The following is a 20,079-nucleotide window of genomic DNA, read 5'->3' on the forward strand; positions in this document are numbered from 1 at the left end:
ATGCCTACAGGAAAGCAAACACCTTTAGAGGTGGCTGCATAAAGATTCACAAAGTAGATATGGTCCCTGTTCGTCAGCAGCTTAGATCCTTTTTTTTTTTCTTTTTTAACTTTAATGTGCATTTGTGTTTTGCCTGCATGTATGTCTGTTGTGAGGGTGTTGGGTCCCTTGAAACTGGAGTTACAGTTGTGAGCTGCCATGTGGGTGCTGAGAATTGAACCTGGATACTTTGGAAGAGCAGCCAGTGCTCTTAACCACTGAACCATGTCTCCAGTCCACAGAAGCTTACATTCTAATTCAAAGATTTTTGTAAATACTTGTTTTCAAGATATAGTGGTCAGAAAAAAAAATTCACCCTTAAAAATTAATTACCAAGGCTGAAGAAATTGCTCAGTTAAAGATCACTGGCTGCTCTTCCAGAGGACTCAGGTTTAATTCCATAATTCCAGTCCCAAAGAATCTGATGCCTTCTCATGGCATAGATGTAATGCAGCCAAAACACACCTACATAAAAATGTTTTTTAAAGTTGAATTACTAGATTAAAAAGATGAAAATTATAAATAACCTAAAATTATAAAAAAAAGTACAATTCATAATAGCTTTGAAAGTTGTGTTTAATTGTACAATGTTAAATTAGTAACTTTGGAAGAAACAGCATGCACCTATACTATTTCTGAGTTAAGCCCTACCTGTAATCAGTTTTTAGGCATTTTTTAATTTCTTTTGGGAATGTTTCTTAGAACCTAAACTAAAAACTGCATAGTGTAGACTACACAGAATTCCTGACAATTCCTGCAGCTATATCACCTGTCCTCTTTGGATCTTGTTTTAATTTGCTTTCCTAAAATGTGAAGCTGAGCTGGGGTGAGGGAAAGGAAGTGCGCTCCCTTAGTCCCAGTGCTTGGGAGATTCAAGAGAATCAGGAGGTGGAGGTTACCCTGGCCACACAGTTCCAGACTAGCCTAGAATGCATGAGTCCCCATCTCAAAAAACTGAAACTAAACAAACCCTAACAATTACAGCAGCAGTGTGTGTGAGGCCATGAACACACCTGACCCCAAGAGTCTTCACTATGTAAGGGCTGTTTTGAGAATTAAATTATTTTATGTTGTGTGGGTTCTAGCCAGGAGTTCCTGACAGATTTTGTTTTGTTTTTTTCTTTGGATCTGGAAAAATAGAGTCATCATTCACAGAGGAGAAAAGATGAAAAATGGAATCTTCAGGGCAGTTTCAACATGATGAAATTCATGGAGATGCTATCAAAAAAAAAAAAAAGGAATTCTCCCTTTTTCTGTTCATCCATTTAGTGAGTCAGGCATTTATTTGTAAGTGATGTACAACTGTCAGGCAACAACGTTTATCAAAGCTAAATCTTAATTTTGGCAGGTATTAGCTTCAGTTAATTTCTTAATTTGAATAGTATATCTGTCACTAGCTCTTTAGTTTCCTTTTCAATGTTGCTCTGCTTTCTTGAAGTTTGGTTTTTATCTCTGCCAGCACAATGTTTTATGCTCTCTGACCAGGGGTTGGATGTCTGTACTAGTTTCAGTATTGGCCATGAAGCAGACAAGTCAAGGCAGAGGACCACAAATCCCCATTCCTCCAAACCACTCTGAAGTGAAAAACAATTGAGAATGAATTCATTGAGCCTGTTAGGATGTTAAGGTTAACTGTGTTGTGATTAAGGGCACCAAGGACACCAGGACTGCCCGCTCTCTGATTTCCATAGCAAGAATGTAGGGAGTGTCGTTGCCTGGGATAATACAACTGCAATATGAATTTGAGTCTTTTGCCCATCTCCACTTAAATCAGCTCCTGGGAAGGAACGCTCTTATCCTGAGATTTACAGAGGTGTGTGTGTGTGTGTATGTGTGTGTGTGTGTATGTGTGTGTTCATCCTAGACCTGCACAAGTCCTATTAGGTAATCATGATTCAGAAAGCTGAAAGAACACTGAAAGTGCCATTTCTCTTGTCTTTAGGTAAGGTCACTATTTAAATAACTTTACGCTGCCTTTCTGTACTTTAAGTCTAATAGATGAGCCTTTCTGGGTGGTCTCAGGTAAGGATGAGCTCGTATTTGACGATACGTGTCCAGTCTAAAACAATGGGATCAGCTTTCCCATTCACAGTATATTTTGGTGTTTACTTGAGGGCACTGAGTTGTGTGCTGCTGCTGCTGTTTATTTTCCAAGTGTCATGTGAGTAAGTGCACATTTGGCCACAAGAACAAGGCCACAAAGACACTGAATCTCACTCTGCAACACAAAGCTCAACAACTCCTCCCCTGCCCTTGAGTTACAAACAAAACTTTTCCTATTGGCTTCTCTCCCAGTGAGGCTGGGAAGCAATGACTTTGCTTCCATCTCTTTACCTTCTTGCTTTGTCATTGTATAGCCCCCATTATCTTATATAGTTTTCATACCAGGAAGGGAAGTAAGGAATTGCCTTGAGAGCCATTTACATAATGCTTTCGTGTATAGTATGAGAACGAGTGTGTCTGGATCTAGATGAGTTAGAAGCGTTAAACACTGGGGTGATAATAATAAAAATCTGGTCAAAAAAAAGTTCTATTACCAAGTTCTGTTGAAAGATTCCCATGCAGTGTTGCCACAGCACTCGAAGAGACCCACAGCAAACGTGCTTCAGAAGGCCAATAAATTTAGTAAAATAGCACACACCTGTACAGTTTAATTGTTTAAAATAGAGATATATTAGTATGACCTGTATAAATTAGAGTCAAAGCAGTGGTGTAAACACACCATAAAACATTGTGCATGAAGATAATGACTGGGATAGGAATCTGTTTACGCTACAAAAATACATATAAAATACTTTCTACCTTTGTTAAGTCTACAAGGCAGAAAATTAGGAATATGTACATAATTTTTTACTAGATATGTGAAAAATATACCATGCTAGAACAATCTCGTTCCAAAGTTTGAAACATAATTCTGTCAAATAAAAATATCCTTCATACAATGTATGAACTTAGCAATAACTTTCTAGGTATAAAGTTGTTAATATGACAGATGAGAATTCTTCTGAGTTGTATCTTGATTAGAATCTCGTTTCAACTGGTACCTGGAAGAAAGCATAGTTTTTGTTTTAAATAATTTGTTGAGTTCCCTTTTCAGCATTTCTTTCTTTGGATCTAGAACCTAACAGTTGCCAATATTTATTTATCTTTTAAAATAATTTATTTTATGTATTGGCTGTTTTGCCTGAACGTATGTGTATAAATAAATCTTATGCATGCCCGATGCCTGCAGAAGCCAGAAGAGAACATTGAGTCCTCTTGGACTTGGGATACAGATGACTTTGAGCTGCCATGTCGCTGTTGGAAATTGAACCCCAGACCTCTGGAAGAACTGCCAGTGTTCTTTCTGAGTCATCAGCATAAAAAAAAAAAAAAAGATCTTCAATGACCTTCTGTTGCTGCTTAGTTAGCATGGATCCATTGCATTGATTGACTTGCTTAATTTGCCTCTGTTTCAAAGACCTATTTGTAGCTTAAGCAAAGTAACAATACAATATGTTGTAACAGTGTATGTCTTTATATTTGTTTTGGGTCACCCAAGCTCCAAGAAGCCTTGGATACCAGTCAGGCATCTTCTTTCTCATTTATCTAGTTATTTACTTATTGCATTGATGAGGAGAGAGGCATGACATACTGTATATGTGGAGGTCAGAGGACAAGTTGACACAGTTGGTTCTCCCACCATGTGGTTCTGGGAATCGAACTTAGGTCATCAGGCTTGACAGCTAGTGCCTTTACACACTGAGCCGTCTCTCAGCCTTCACATTCTGATTTTACCCCACAGCTGGTGGCCTATCCACAGCTGTTGTTTTATTTTCCTCTAAGCAAACCCAGGAGCTGGTGTTAAATTTTAATTTTTTTCAATATAGGAAGCCAAGGTACATATCGTGCTGACTCTGTTCTGGTTTAAGAACTATTCTTAGACTTTATCCCTTAGTGCTTGGTGACAGTTCTGAAGCTAACCTGGGTGTGACCTGCTCTGTTCTGCTCTCTCTAGTGCACTTCCACTTCACCTTTACTCTTTGCTATCACGCCTTGGGTTATCTGACCCTATACCCTGATTTGTGTCTAATCTGCATTCCTGTTTGCTGTTCTGAGGAAATACCACCAGCTCCCTCCTGTACTTGATGACAGTCATTAGATTCTTCTTCAGAGACCTCGGTCAGTCTTTAACTGGTCTACTATGGTGGCGCAGGACTCAGGACTCGCCAGCATCAGTTCTTAGGTCAAGTTCCATTGCTGCCATTCAGTGTGTGACCATACACAATTTAGCTACGTTCTCTGAGTCTGTTTATCAACACCCTCGTTTGTATGTTGTCCTAAGGATTTAAAATAATGTAGTAACCTACCATGTCCTGGGCCTACAATAGAAGTCACTTTGTCTATACTATAGACATTGCTTTAACAGACTGAATATATTAGAAATGAATGTTCTAGAATTAATTGGAGCTATCCAGTTAAATAATCGGCAACTCATTCTAGTGAGAAAAGAAAGGAACTTAACTTTTATGTTGAGCTAACCACTGTTCTAGGGACTTCTATGTACCTGTATGTCTGAGGGTGCTCTACTATTTCCAGGCTTTGATGGACAGACAGAGCAATGCTCTCCTGCCTCATGAGATCAGAAGGATAGACTAAGATCCGGTTTGAGAATTCTATTTCAACTTTGAAAACTGAAGGAGATGTGCTCAAAGTGACATTAACTCGTTATTTCCCTCTTTTTTCCCTTTTTCTTTCTGTCTCTCCCTTCTTTCCTTCCTTCCTTCCTTTCTTCTCATCTGAGTTTGTATTTCATCAAACTTCCCCATGAAATTAGGCAGCATTGCTTCAGTTTCCAAGGATGATGTACAGAGGCTTAAGCAGGTATTAGATTTTCTACAGATGATGGGAGTAACACTACTACTTAAAATTGTATGTGTGTGCATGCGTGTGCGTGTAAAACATTGTGTGCATGTAAAGTCTGGCCAGTGAAAGTTGGTTCTTTCCTTCCATCATGAGGAGATTTGGGTTGTCAGGTTTGGCAACAAGCACCTTACGTGATGAACTATTCACAAGCCCATATAAACACACACACACACACACGCACACACACACACACACACACACACACACACACACACACACATATGTGTGTGTGTGTATTTGCTGTGAAGTTTGGATGAAGATAAATCTGTTGAAGAACCATACCTGACATTCTCGATTACGTAATCCTCCATTTGTGTTTACGGTAAAGTCAAATTTCATTTCTTTTTCCTGAGAAAAAGAGTGAAAATAGGGATCAGGGATCAATATTTGAATTTAGAGGGCATACGTGAGTATTGGTGATTAGTTACAACTGTGAATGTCATCAAAGCACCTGTACCTGACTGGGATTAAACTTTGAAGTGCCGCAGTCCTTCTTCATCAAAATATGTAGAACAGCGTCATGGATTGTTAAGAAAAATATTGAGTCTGTGACTTCATCATCAAAAAATGCACACCGAACAAGTTTGTCAATGAAATCATCTGAAGAAAGAAAAGACACTGTATTACTTGGTATCCTCATGAAACTGCTAATTTAAAAGCCCATTTGAAAGTGTATATTTCATTGACCCAGGGCTGACTGGGATCCAGCCATGTAACTTGTGTATCTTTCACACATTTAATGCCCTCATGTGGAAGGAATGAGGAAAAGGTTCAGCGAGAAAACCTCAAGTGACTCCCATAAGAAATGGTTGCACTTTTAATCATGCACGGGCTTACTGAGTTAGTTTCCCTACTTAGTGATTGCAGTAAGTGTAGCTGTTACTAAAAACCTGTGTTCTAATTAGAAAAAAAAAGGAAATAGACCTGTGTGTGTTTTGCTGAGGTTTGACTGTCAGATTGATTATCTACTGGTGCCTTAACTGAAGCCCATTTTCTCAAGCTGCTGGGCTGTGTAAAACATCTTCCTTAGCTTCTCACATTACTTTCCCCGTTTTCTTTGAGAAATCCCACACTGATAGGCACTAGCCAACATTTGTTTGCACAGATCACTCAAGCAAATATGACCTTATATCTATTATGTGCAAAGCTCCTGCTAAGCAGTAAAAAGGTAAATTGGACTTGAATCTCACCCACAAAGACTTTATACATAACTGTACTACTGACAAGAGAAGTAAGGCAGTGGGGAGAAGGAACAGTCTAGTTTCCCCCATTTTGAAATTTTCTTAGTTTTAAATACAACAACCAGCACACAGTAGGTCCTCACATTGTTCTGGTAAATCAGTGACAGTGTAGGATGTGGACTATAGAATTTCTGGTAGCAGGAGAAGGCTATTTCCTCTTGGTGAGCATCACGGAGAACTGCGGAGCTAAGGCATGTTACAGTGCTTAGAATTTAGACAGAGGTGGAGAAAAAGAAAGAAAAATGATGGATGATGGTGTGGAAGTTCATAGAAAGCTTTTAACAGACAGGGTCCCTGAAAGAGCAAGGGAGAACAGGAAGGAAGGTGATGTCAGCATCACCAGGCAGCAGAGGCCGATGGGAATAAAGTCCTCCAGGAAATTAACAGGTTACTGAGATTGATGGAGTATTTTTAATTATAATAAACCCTTGAAACTAGAATATGTCTGTAGCTTTTAGGGGTGGGAGCCAGGAAAGATGTCAGTTTCTGTGAACTGTTTGTTATGTCCCCCTAAAATGCTATTTGCTGAGGTATTGTCAAGATCTACTTCCAAATTTCAGGATGTCTCGCTCAAGTGTCACAGTCCTGGCTTCATTTGATTATGATATGGCTTTCTCATGAGACTGAACTCCACGAAGACAGGAATTTGTTTCCTTGTTTAAAATGGTGTCTGGCATGTGATAGGTACTCATGCCATTTTCTAAGGCAAGAGACAGGGATTAGGAAGATAAGCAAGTGGGAACCCTGATGGAACTGTGGGACAACATGGTGTGTGTGAACCTTGCAGCTCCAGGTCCAGTGCTCTGCCTGGAGAAATTTTTGGTTACTGCTGGAAAAAATATTAAAAGATTTTTTTAGTCAGATTATTAGATGATTATTAGATTCTAGGGATGGATAAACACACCAACTAGGTCTTTCTGATGGCTGAGGTAAGAGCGAATAAGAATTCAAAATTAGACTATGAAACCAGGGACAGACAGAATTTTTTTGGTTTTTCGAGACAGGTTTCTCTGTGTAACAGCCCTAGCTGTCCTGAAACTAACTCTGTACATCAGGCTGTCCTCAAACTCACAGAGTTCTGCCTGCCTCTGCCTCATGAGTGCTGGGATTCAAAGCATGCACCACCACCATCAGGCAGGACAGATTAATTTAAGAAGAAATATCTCTAGACCTGGTGACTCACAGACTGTGAAGTGAAGGGGAGAGGGAGAAATTAAAGCTGGTTCTGGTGATCTACACAGAGAAACAGGGTGCAATGATTCAATAATGCTACGATGGAGATTGGAAAGGGCAGGAAGAGAGAGGTCATATAAACCGAACATGTGTTCCAGGTGGCTGGGAGACATCCAGACAATCTATATATGTTTCTCGGCTATGATTTGGGCTGGAGATACAGTGTGAGGATTCCTTAACATATGGATACATTTGACGTGAGTATGGAGGAGATTAGTTAGCAATAGTTCATGAAATCACAGTGGTAGAAGCATGGGGAAAGACAAATACTAGGCTTCAGAGAGTCGCTGTAAGGGGAAACTGTGTTGTTATGAGAAAGGAGAGAGACATTAAAAGAATGGGCTCAGAAGTCAAGTAGGAAGAGTTTTAAGGTCATATACTCAAGCAGGCTTCAGAACAGGCCTTTAGTCTTGGTAAATTAAGTATCAGCCTTGGATACCTTTGGAAAGAATGGCCTTACCAGCAAAGGGAAGCCAAAGACAGGTTGTTATGGCTGAAGAATACAAGGGAGAGGAGACAGAAATGTTCCCAGCAAGTTCAGAGTGAAAAGTAGTTCACACACTCAGTCATTTGCTACACCCATGAAATGAGGACCCAAATCATAAAATTCATTTAATTACACATTAACAGCAAAACATAAGCCTGTGGTTTCCATGGGGATTTTTATTGACTTAACTGGAATTCAGTTTCCTTCTTTTTTTTTTGTTTTGTTTTTTGAGACAGGGTTTCTTTGTATCTTTGGAGCCTGTCCTGGAACTAGCTCTTACAGTAGACCAGGCTGGCCTTGAACTCACAGAGACCTGCCTGCCTCTGCCTCCCAAGTGCTGGGATTAAAGGCGTGCGCCACCACCACCCGGCTTCAGTTTCCTTCTTTGTGGATCACGTGTCATACCTGTTCTTTGGCCTGCCTACATTGACTGTGAGCCTTAGGTGACTGTCTGATCACTAAATACAATCAAAAGAATCTGGGCTAGGGCTCTTGTATGAGGTCCTGGTTCCATCTCCAGCACTGACAGAAAAAGAAAACATTGCTATGCCTTTAACCAGGCACAATGGCACATGCCTATAATATCAGCACTTGGGAGGCTGAGGCCAACCTGAACTACATAGCAAGATATTGTCTTAAAATAATAAATAAATAGACTTACCGTCTGTTCCCACAATGTATACATCTACCTTGATCCTAATAAATTCTTGTAAAATCTGTTAAAACAGAAGGTAGATCTATTTTAGGGAAAAGTTTTCAATTGTTACAAACTATTACAGTAGCTTATGAGTGATTATTTTCAAAACCATTTATAGTTTAGAAATAGACAATAAGGACACACTAAAGTTAAAAACAGGGCTGCATGATAAAAAAAATAAGCAAAATCCCAAAGGGAAAAGTCATTCTCAGTAAGAAATGAAACATTTTTCAGAAAAGGATAAGAAAATGTTCTCTCACTCACAAGATCATCTCTGATTCAGTTTCAGAAAAGGATAAGAAAATGTTCTCTCACTCACAAGATCATCTCTGATACAGTTTCAGAAAAGGATAAGAAAATGTTCTCTCACTCACAAGATCATCTCTGACTCAGTTTCAGCACAGTATGTTCTATGGAAATGACTGGAACTCTCCCATTTTTTTCTTTTTTTCTTTTTCATTAGCTTTTCACAGGGTTTCTCTGTGTAGCTCTGGCTGTCCTGGAACTCACTCTGTGAACCGGGCTGCCTCAAACTCACAGAGATCCTCCTTCCTCTACCTCTTGAGTGCTTAGACTAAAGGCGTGCCCCACTTGGACCAGCTAGAACTTTCTACTCATATAAAAACAACACACAAATTGGTCCATTGTTCCCATGCCATAGATAGAGGCTGGATGTGTCTAGTGCCGAGGAGCAAAGAAAGACTCAAGGTCCTGGTGTACAGGCAAAAAACAAATGCCAGTGTGTGTGTGTGCGCTTGCGCACACGTGTGTTGTCTGTGGTGTATGTATGTGTATGTACATGCTTATATGTGTGCATGTGGTCATGTGTGTATGTATGTATGATGTGCATTTTGTGTGTGTGATGTATGTGTGTATATTTTCTTTCATACATACAACTTTTGTCATTAGTAAATGCTTCATTGATTCCATCAAGAAAACACAAATTACCGTTTTGAGACCCCTCATTGAGGAGACGTCAAGGAAGGACACTGCTGAAAAATCGAGGATGAGGCTGTGGAGGCTGACTTTAGGGACGGTGATGTTGAGAGGGAGATCGGCATTCCAGTCTATCTCGAAGGGCAGGTCCGTGGTGTTGATTGGCTGATCCAGCTCTTCTATCTGGTTGTTGTCCAATTCTTCGTCAGAGTCTTTAAAGCCATCAGAAGTGTATATGAACCCTTTCTGCAAGAGAGGGGTTGTAACATGTAACGATTCTGACTGAAAAGCTGTAGATGTCATGGATAAGCAGGAGTGTCCGGAACTTGGATTCAAGTTGGGTCAGCAACAGGATCTGTAGATGCTTCATACTTTTTGTTTTTGATACTCTTCTCAAGAAAAACGAAATTCCTTTTAAGGAAGTTCTCAAAGATGCCATTCAAAAAATGGCATTAAGACTGGCTCAGAGGTAAGTGAGCTGGCCACGAGGCCTTTGGACCTAAATTCAATCCCTGGGGCTCACATGGTGAAAAGAAGGAGAAAACCAACTCCTAAATGTTGTACTTTGTCTTCCACATGTATGTACACACACACACACACACACACACACACACACACACACACACACGCACACACGCACACACTACATATATAAATAAATTCAATAAATATGACACTAATTAACACATGGAATGTGTTTATCTAGCATTTCATTTAAAGTAATGGGACCAAGACTTTGAATTGTGCTTTACTAAAAGGTTTTTATACAAAACACATGGAAATGTGGTCAGAAACTTACAGGTGTCACTTGTATCAGGCCTTGTTTCTGCAGCTTTCGGATTTTCTTCAAAGCTTTATTGCGTTTGCGTAGAATTCGAAGTGGGCTAAAGCCAACCTGAAAATCCAATTACTGTGTTACAGAGGAATTGAGCATCCTGCTACTTACAAATCATCTTGCTACTTAATGATAATAATGGTTAGCTTGGAGTTACTGGAGGTTCTGGACACAGGAATAATTGAGATAAAATGTTTTAAAATAAAATTGATATAACATTTTAGAAACAATACCAGCAACGATGCTGAATCAGGGATATGGTTTGCTTAGTCTGCATGCAATTACCAAATTTCAAAAATGTTCATAATTTACCCACAAATTATCTGTAAATAGTTTTAAATTTTATTTGATATAGTGTGTGTGTGTGTGTGTGTGTGTGTGTTGTGTTGTGGGGGCAATCAAACTCCTAGGGCACTTATTTTCCTAATTTTCTTTTTGTCAGGTATAGGTGGCACCCAAAAAGACTTCTATTAAAGCTTATATGATTACATTATATATATATATATATATATATATATATATATATATATATATATAGCTTTTTTAAAGACAGGGTTTTTTTTTTGTGTGATGGCCCTGGTTGTCCTGGAACTTGCTCTGTTGACCAGACTGGCCTTGAACTCACAGAGTTCCGCCTGCCTCTGCCTCCTGAGTGCTGGGATTGAAGGCTTGCTCCACCACCGCCTGGTGTGTGATTAAATTTTTTAAAGGTGTATTCCAGTACAATTTTATAGTTCTGATATGCAGTTTGGGGCTTCTTAAATTAATCATTATAATTGGGCACAAAGTAGGTTAAAGGTGTGTTTTAAGAATGAATACTAAACATTTGTTTGTTTTCTGTTCAGTCTTTTGAGTCTCACTATGTGGCTCTGTCTATCCTGGAACTCATTCTATTGACTAGTTGACCAGGCTGGCTTTGAACTCATTGAGATCTGCCTGCCTTTGTCTCCTGAGTGCTGGGATTAAAAGGGAGCTTTGGTCTCTTAATTTTAAAAGGTTGACCCTTGGCTTCCTTTCCTGAATGCTAAGTGCTGACTGTCAGTTATCCATGTACAACCACTATTCTGAATCTCCTTAGTGATGCAGTCAAATGTTAAATGTTTCCCTGTCGTTTCTGGGCTGCTATCCCAAGACAATGTATTAAAAACCAGCTACCTAGCGCCATGAGCAAATATTTTTACTTCAAAGCAAATTTAAAAAATAGGTTTCTACCTTGAGATTCATGGGAAGAGACTTATTTCCCAGCATATGAATAGATCCCTTTAAGATAGTTTTACCTACTCTGGGACGTGCAGACTAAACATTCACACAGTTCAGCATCAACATACAAGAAGTCAATGACCTTCTTGTTAAGGAAGGAGCACATTTCACTCCCAGATAGTCAGACTTTTTTTTTAATCTTACAGCGTCAATAAGTTTCTGCTTAAAGAAACGAATGTTTGCAAAGTAGATTGGAGATGGACATCTGAAAATTTTCACTCCTTCTGGCTCATACACCTACAAGACAGAGAAGTAATATGGTTAGGTGTGTCCTACTGCCTTCATTTGACAATATCTTAAAACATCAAAGACAACAATGGGTCTTTCTTACATCAGCATAATTTTTTCTATTCTTGTAGATGTTGCTCCTTCCAACATTGGCCAGTGTGCTACATTTTGGACTGTAAGGAAAAAAAAAACACCACCCAGTAAATCATTCTTTCATATGCTAAGTAAATCATTCTTTCATATGTTAAGCCCAACACTGATGTTTTTCTAGCTTTTTAATATAGGCTTCCTTTTCAAAGTTGGAAGGTAGGAGAATCTTCATTTCATTAGAGACCCAGGGGTTCAAACACCTTATCTGCTTGTCCCAGGGCTTTGTAAACAGTGACTCTTCTCTACTACGTCACAGTCTACAAGCAACCCCATAAGACCATGGCAGGTAGGGTTCTACTCAATTGTACGAATAAGGATGACTTGTACAAAAAATATGAGTTGCCCATGTGAACATTCAGTTTGTCTCTATATTTGATGGAACTCAGATATGGAATCCAATTCGGTAAGAATACGAGGTACGAAAGAGAGGAAGAACAACAGGATGCGTTCCCGTGCTAGTATGTCCCATGCTGAAGAAACAATTCTAACTGTAGTAGCAACTTCTGTTTAAGAACCCTCAATTCCTACTTTTCTTGCAATTACACCATACATTCCAGCTAGGCTGAGTGACCACATGGTGGTGATATTACCTGACAAAGACTTAAAAATCACAAAAGCACTTGAACTGAATGGCTTTAAGAAACAAGAATTACAAATTTTTGTAGAATTTTGGTACTTGGGGTCTTTTAGAAGTTCTCAGTCTCAGCCGAAAAGGAAGAGGGAGACCCCTCCCCCAACTGCCTTAGAACTCAGGGTTTTGGCTGTCTCATTTTTGTGCTTAACAGGTCTAAGGCAGCAACACCAAACCTGTTTAGTACAGAATCCTATCTTGTTCACAGGTGAGCAACATAGACTCAGGGGTGTTTGCTAATTCTTTGAACCTGTATCAAAGCAGAAGGTAGGTCAGCAGCAGGTATCCTCCTTTGACTGGAATTTAGTTCTGGACCATTCTACTATTCTTCAAGACTTTTGGTGGGGTGGCTTGGAGAAGGCTATAGGCCAGTCTTTTAACAATAATTTTTGTTTGTTTCTTTTCCGAGACAAGGTTTCTCTGTGTAACAGTCCTAGCTGTCCTGGAACTAGCTCTTGTAGACCAGGCTGGCCTCAAACTCATGGAGATCCACCTGCCTCTGCCTCCCAAGTACTGGGGTTTAAGGTGTGTGCCACCACTGCTCAGCTAACAATAATTTTTTTAGATTTACTTATTTTAATATATGTGTATGAATGTTTCACTTATATGAATGTATGTGTACTACTTGTATGCCTGCTGTTCAAGGAGGTTAGATGGTGCCATTGGTTCCCCGGAACTAAAGTTGTTGTGGGTGCTGGAAATCAAAACCGGGTCCAAGGCTGGAGCAGTAAATATTCTTAACCACTGAGCCATCCCTCTGCCTCATGGCCAATCTTGATAGATACACATGCCTATCAAACACATTACTCTTCTCTTAGCCACTGATAATTGTTTTTGCTCTTCTAATAGGGCAGGCCAAAGCCTTTGAGGTTGTGCAGAGCTCAGGGAAAACTTACAATTGGGTCCTGAACACAATAGTTAGGAGCTGAAATGCCACACTTGCTGCCAGGCCTAATCCAAGTCCCAGGACAATGGCGAAGATGAAGGTCATGACCCAAATTAACTGTAAGAAGAGAAGGCAACAGGCACACTGGAGTGTAAGGAAGTACAATGTTGTAGGTCCAGAGCTAGAGAAAACAGAAGTGTCTAGGGCCAAAGGCGGTGCTTGGAAGTTGTTATCTGGGTCCAGAGAACAAAGTGCCTAGAAAGATATATCTCAAAAGGTCATTCCGTTTCTGCTGGCTCAGAGCCGGGCCGCAGGAACTCCAGCAAATCAACAGAGAAGCTCTAGAGACTGTGCTCGTTTCCACCCCATCCGAGGACAGGTTGAAGAAAGGGGACTGAGTTGCCATACCAAAAATTCCAGAATAGTTCACTCTTATAACTTAGGAAATTAGGGTTGGAATAAAACAAAGGCAGAACACCAGTCTAGCATGTGGTAGGCCCTTGGTTTGATCCCCAGCACTGAAAAAAAAAAAACAAAACAAAAAACCAAGCAAAGCCCAGCAGATCAACTGGTACAACCTGTACTAATCTTAGGCTTGTTGTGTTGATTTAATTAATAGCTATTATCTTTACAAAAACTCAAGCATGCTAAAAGTGGGTTAAAGTAGCACACAGTGATCTATCAGGAACACGAGCTAACTGAATGCAGCTTATTACTTTATGCTCTTGTAGTACCATAGGGTATGTCAACATGAATTTTTATACTCAGACTTTGACCCTGATTAAATTATAAAGTCTGCTTTTCTGGCATGTTAAGAGCAAGTACAAACTTCCCTAAAAGAATGGGTATTCCAGAAGGAATGTTCAGAATTTACACCCTCCTCTGGTTCTCTGGAAACTAACACATCATTTTAAAAAAGAACAGAAGCAACGTGTGCTCTAAAATTCAGAGGACTTCTGTGGTGTTTGACATAACCTATAAGAACTTTAATGACATATCAAGGAAAGCCCTAAACTAGTGTTTTAGAAAGCACTTTATACTTCCAAGAACCCATTTATTTATTTATTTATGTTTAGTTTTTTTGGTTGTGTGCATATGAACATGTGTGTGCCTGTCTGTCTGATTGCCCACAGACCCCTAAAACTAATCCCCCAAAACTGAGTTACAGGTGGTTGTGAGTCACCCAATATGGGTGCTGGGAACCGATCTTAGAACTCAATATTCTTAACCATGGAGCCATGTCCTCAGCCTTGTTATTATTATTATTAAAATAGGAGCTCATTTTGAAACTCAGGCTGGACTCAGGCTCATGCCCTCCCTGCCCCAGTCTCCAGAGTGCTGAGGTTATAGGCATTATCTCAGCATATAATGCCACTGTCATTGTAAGTTAAAAATCCCAGGTAATAAGCAATAGAGTGTGCAGTTTCAAGATGGGAAATAAGCTAAGGTTATTGCAAATAGATAACTAAACACAAAATCTCACAGCACTTACCATATATACATTTTGCATCAGCATTAAACTACCATTTGTGTTTTCTCATTTTCTCAAATACTATTGTAGCTACTTACACAATCATATTTGTCCTTCTTCCACAATCTGCCTATTTCGGCAAACTGCATCAGCATTCCCTTTAAGTTTCCAAGTGCTAAAGCTGCCAAGACGGACTGTGAAAGACATAAACAGCAGATGTACTTTTAAGTTAATCAAATAAACCAAATAGAAGCAAAGGTGAAGGCTACAGATAAGTGTCTTAGCAGGCCTCAAAGTATATCAAAGGACACACCCTTCTCTGGTGTGTAGTGCCCGATGAAAGGGTGTGGCTCTGACTTGTTTCCCTACGTGAGGCTGTCCCCATTCCAGTAAGAAGAGCTGAGTAGATCTTTTGAGTGTGCCATAGATGAGCTTACAGCAGTTACAGCAGTCTATATCCTGGATAGAGAGGTATATCTTAAGGCCTACATGTGAACCCTTCAATAACATGTTCCCAAGCAAAGTTGGTCGAACCTGTCACAAAGATATAGTGGATTGCCTTTGGTAATGACAACTATCAAGTTGTTTTATAAAAGGAAGCTAATGATTAAAGAATGGTTAACAAAGGCCTGAGGCAGGCTCTGAGACCACCTAGACCACAGTGTCTCTGTTCCCAGAGCATACTATAGTATATGAATATAGAGGAGGCTTAATAATTAATCGTTCAATGAGTGGACGAGCCAATGAATTTATATTTCCCAGTCTAGGAGTGACAACCCACAACATAACCTTTTAAAAGTTCCAGCACTGACACCGTTGAGCGGAGGATTCACTAAGAAGATCTTGGATTGTTAACTCAGCCTGCCACATACCGTAACTCATCATTTTTGGTGTTTCACATACTGTGATTAGTCTTGTGGGAGCGGTTCCAGCAAACAACAACAACAACAAAAGTAACATATATCCAGGATCATTTGAATCCAGCTCAGTGGCCAGACACTTCCCTACCTACACTTCAACTGATTTAATTCTGAGAGCAGTGTGTGATTTGTGTGCTGAAAATTTTCACACCACGAAAGCACAGCAACCAAAGGAAACCAGACAGGGCTTTCATTTTCATGTCTTGAAGATGGTTTAACTGGCCCAAGTATTTTTAATCTTCCCAATTAAGTTTTTATTTTAATATCTACTCGGTTTATTTGATTCACTGTGAGAGAAGAAGTCACCATTTAGAAGAAGTCACATTAAAAGGGAGGCTAGAGAGATGCGTCAGTGATTAAAAGCACTGGCAGCTCTTCCAGAGGACCTGGGTTCGATTCTCAGCACCTACAGAGAGCCTTGCCACCATCTGTAATTCCGGTTCCAGGAGGATCTGATGCCCTCTCCTGGCCTCCACAGGCATTGTATTCATGTGGTACACAGTTATACACGCAGGCAAAAATGATAAAACACATAAAAGATAAAGACTAAAAAAATGTATGTACAAATGAACACCATCTAAAAATGGGGAGAATAGAATAAAATTGGTAATGTACCTAGTAGTATTTTTCTAGTGTCAATGCCCTGGTTTTGTTATTGTACTACAGATATGAGTTGTTGTCTCCATAGTGGCTGGCGAACGGTATACAGGGCTACTTTGTACAGTAGGCTTCCTTGTTTTGTAGAAGTTTAGAAAATATTCAAATGTCTGGCTAGAGACGTTGTACTTTTTATTAGGCATTTCCCCCAGCATTGTTCCATGGAAAAAACAATTTGAAATAACTTATGGTGAAACATACATGCAGTAGAATACTTTGTAAGGAGTACACTAAGAGCACAGAGAAGCCATAGGTGAGGTGGGGAAGGATTTTAGAGTCTGTGCGCACTTGGGTTCAGCACAGCCATTGCTACTGGTGGTTCTGACTTTGTAGGAGGAAAAGACGCAGAGTCGTGACTTCAGCAGCCTGAAGATGCTCCAGACAGGTCTGTACAGAATCGACCCCTGGGTTCTCTACAGAGGTTGCTTTAATTAACATTCTAGACAAGGTCCTTGAGTACAAGTTATTCAGAAGGGAGAGAGAATTTAAGTAGTGATTGTTTCTTCAGTGTCTCCATAGTGATGTGGCCAGTAGAACCCACATTTACACGTGAAAGAAGCCATGGGGGCCTCTTCTCTATATAGAGGAGTGTGTGAATTTGTTTTTATTGAGGCATAAATTTTTTAAAAAATTTCTTTACTGGTGATGTCTTGACCTCTGTCATGACATTTATTTTGAAACTAAGGATTTTAGTGTGTGGAAGACACAGTTTTAGCAAATAGTGCTTTATATTGTTTGGAGACAGTTCAGCCAATACAGTTCTTAGGGATGGAGGCGACTATACATTCCAGGTATCAATCAACATGATAGCTAACAATAGATATTGGGGAACTGAATCATATCTCTAGTTCCTTTGCAGCCAGAAGTATAATGGAATGTTTGGATAATAATATTAATGAGTTTTATTAATAATCTTAGTGACCTGGGCTAAGTCTCCATGAGTGTTACATCACTTACTGTCAAAACTACTCAGTATAGCAGGTACTACTCCATTCCATTTTACATCTGGAGGACTTGAGGTTCAGAGAGGCTGACGTTGACCTCAAATCACACATTTATAAGATCGGAAGACAGTCACAGGGCTGCTGGCCCACTTCTGTAGGGCAATGCACTTGTATTTACCATAATCTGTTTTCACAGAAACTCTGGTTTCCAGGACACTGGGACAACTTAGAAGTATTAAATGAAACCCAAACAGTTACAGGCAGGGAACTTGAGGGCAAGAGGTAAGTTCTGTGTCTGACTGTTTACTCCCATCCTACAAGCTGACAGTGTTGGTTTTGGAGCCAAACCAAACTCCTTGGAGCTGCAGGGCGTGCTCCCAAGAACAGGTGCGGAGCTGGTAGCACCACTCTCTATGTTAGATAGAGGGATTGATGACCTCACCCTTTAAGAAAATCTTCACTTTAGTCAATTTGGGTTGAAACTGCAGCGCCAGAGTGCCTCCCTGCTTAAACATTAATTATGTTCTGCTCTATGCACCCGCAGAGAGGAGAGGAGATAAAGCAGTTTGGGTATCTGCATTCCTGACATTCATAAAAGGCTGCCAGGAGAAAGGAAATCTTGGTCCATACAGTGTTGACTAAGGAGTATATTTAAAAGTTTGTGATTAACTCATTTTCCCTAGCATAGTTTGTGTTTTTAGAATTTGAGAGTTAGATTTAACACGTCAAGGAGAGAGGCGTTACCCTCTAAAAGAGAAGAGAATTACCTTTTGTAGTGGCTGCAGAAGAAATCCAATCGCAACAATGACAATAAGCACGATGACAGCCGAGAGGAGCCCTGCGACCTGTGAAGACGAAACAGTTCTCGTGGCAGCTGCTGCTTTCTATTGGGCTTGGGTTTCCTGTCATCAGCATTGTGCTGGCCTTGCGGGGGGGGGGGGCGGGGGGGCTGGAATACCTGTGTTTTGCCTCCTGTACTCTCCTGAACCCCTGATCTGGAAAGGGCTGTGCTCCCTGCAAATCCTCTGAATGCTCCAGTGAATATGTTGCTTATTCCAAAGGCAATCAACTCCTGTGGAAGGCAAAGGAAGAAGCTTTTCCTAAAATGGTCACTTTCGGAAATATTAGGTGCGTGAAATGTTATGTACCGAATTAGACCCAGTTAGGCTTACCTGATTGCCATCAATTGGATAATCGTGTTTGAGGGAATAGACGCTAGCAACTGAAAAGGCCACTGCAAAGCTAACAATCGCAATTCCAAAACTGTCTCCTATGGTGTCTTGAAAAACTTTCACACTGGGTGTAATAGGTGGCTGAAATCTGAAATTGAAAACAAGCAAAACGATATGCCACCAACTTACTCAAAAACTCAAAAGATCATTGTTAAGTAAATGGATGAAGCAATCTATGCTGAATTGTGTCCCTTTTTGAAATATGGCCTTAAGAACTTGGTTCCATTGAAAAGTTTGGAATTTCCCTTTTTACTATTATTAAGCAATGGTGTTTGGATTGACAAATGTTATAAATCCAGTCTGACAATAATGGTAAGATGGATACAATGTTGCCAGTGTACTCAAATATCACATGTACTTCCCCTTTCGGCAAATGTCTTAGATTCTACCTGTTGTCATGATGGGTTTAAGAGCATTAATCCCAGTGTCCTCAATAGTTATCCAGGACTGAAGGTTCTTTGAGCAAACACAATTCTGGGACAAGGAAAGCAAAACCTTTCTATTCATTAGTAACAGTAGCTTTTCATTGACAACCCCGAGAGGGGGGCCCTAAGTGTGCCCTGTGCTGTGGGGAACTGATAGTGCTCACCACACCTGGAGAGAGCAAGTTTCAGTTTAAGGTGGCAGGTGTTTCAGAGACAAGTATGCCTCACAAGGGATACTTCTATGTCTATGCTCATATACTCAGGCAGTTCAATATATTTGTCAGTTGTATTATAAAAGCTTTATGTCTCAGACAACAAGGTCCTAAAATGCTCAGATCCTGTCAGCATCTGCTTCAGACCTGAGACTTTTTGGAAGTGCATAACTGGATCCAGTAAACTGTGTCTGAATTATTGTTTCATCTTTTATGTTTCTGATAATAAATACTGGGTTGTAGTCTTGATAAAGCATTATTATTCCATGAAAGTTAGAAAGGTGGATTGGAACTTAGTTAGTTAGTTTGTTTGTTTTTTAAATGAACCTGATATCAGGGATACCTGCATACCATGAAACACAACATGCCTGCTGACTATGCCTGTAAGATGACACAGCCTCCATGTTGTTCTTTTACCCTTTCAAGCCACTTCCCTTGGGTCATGTTGTTTGCACACATTCAGTGACTCCACAAAAATAATTTCTAAAATAGCATATCCTTTAGAAGTAAACTAGCAAGAGTTAATAGCCATTACCTTCAGTAATGGTCTACTTGCAGTCAACAGAAATTTGAAATGTTTGCTTGGTCATTTAGAAAAGCATTGGAATGTATCGAGACACATCAGGTACCTTGTAGCCAGCAAGTAGTTATGGTTAACTTGAAGCAGAAGTTGTGCTCTTAACATACCAC

General features: G+C 39.9%; 1 protein-coding gene across 1 annotated transcript in view; it reads right to left on the bottom strand.

Annotated features, from left to right (window-relative positions):
- Positions 1–2,660: 2,660 nt before the first annotated feature.
- Positions 2,661–20,079, bottom strand: part of Slc26a3 (solute carrier family 26 member 3) — a 34,703-nt gene continuing 17,284 nt past the window's right edge. Inside the window, exons 9-21 of the mRNA XM_048415804.3 lie at positions 18,693–18,840; positions 18,479–18,592; positions 18,288–18,365; positions 15,098–15,193; positions 13,539–13,645; positions 11,965–12,034; positions 11,778–11,870; positions 10,338–10,433; positions 9,551–9,784; positions 8,567–8,621; positions 5,402–5,544; positions 5,227–5,292; positions 2,661–3,083 (exon numbers count right to left, since the gene is read on the bottom strand). Of these exons, the coding sequence (XP_048271761.1) occupies positions 3,060–3,083; positions 5,227–5,292; positions 5,402–5,544; positions 8,567–8,621; positions 9,551–9,784; positions 10,338–10,433; positions 11,778–11,870; positions 11,965–12,034; positions 13,539–13,645; positions 15,098–15,193; positions 18,288–18,365; positions 18,479–18,592; positions 18,693–18,840 (1,324 nt within the window). The 3' untranslated portion in view covers positions 2,661–3,059. The remainder of the gene's footprint in view (positions 3,084–5,226; positions 5,293–5,401; positions 5,545–8,566; positions 8,622–9,550; positions 9,785–10,337; positions 10,434–11,777; positions 11,871–11,964; positions 12,035–13,538; positions 13,646–15,097; positions 15,194–18,287; positions 18,366–18,478; positions 18,593–18,692; positions 18,841–20,079) is intronic.

Source organism: Myodes glareolus, chromosome 11, assembly GCF_982192425.1.
Source record: "Myodes glareolus chromosome 11, mMyoGla1.1, whole genome shotgun sequence".
Taxonomy (NCBI): domain Eukaryota; kingdom Metazoa; phylum Chordata; class Mammalia; order Rodentia; family Cricetidae; genus Myodes; species Myodes glareolus.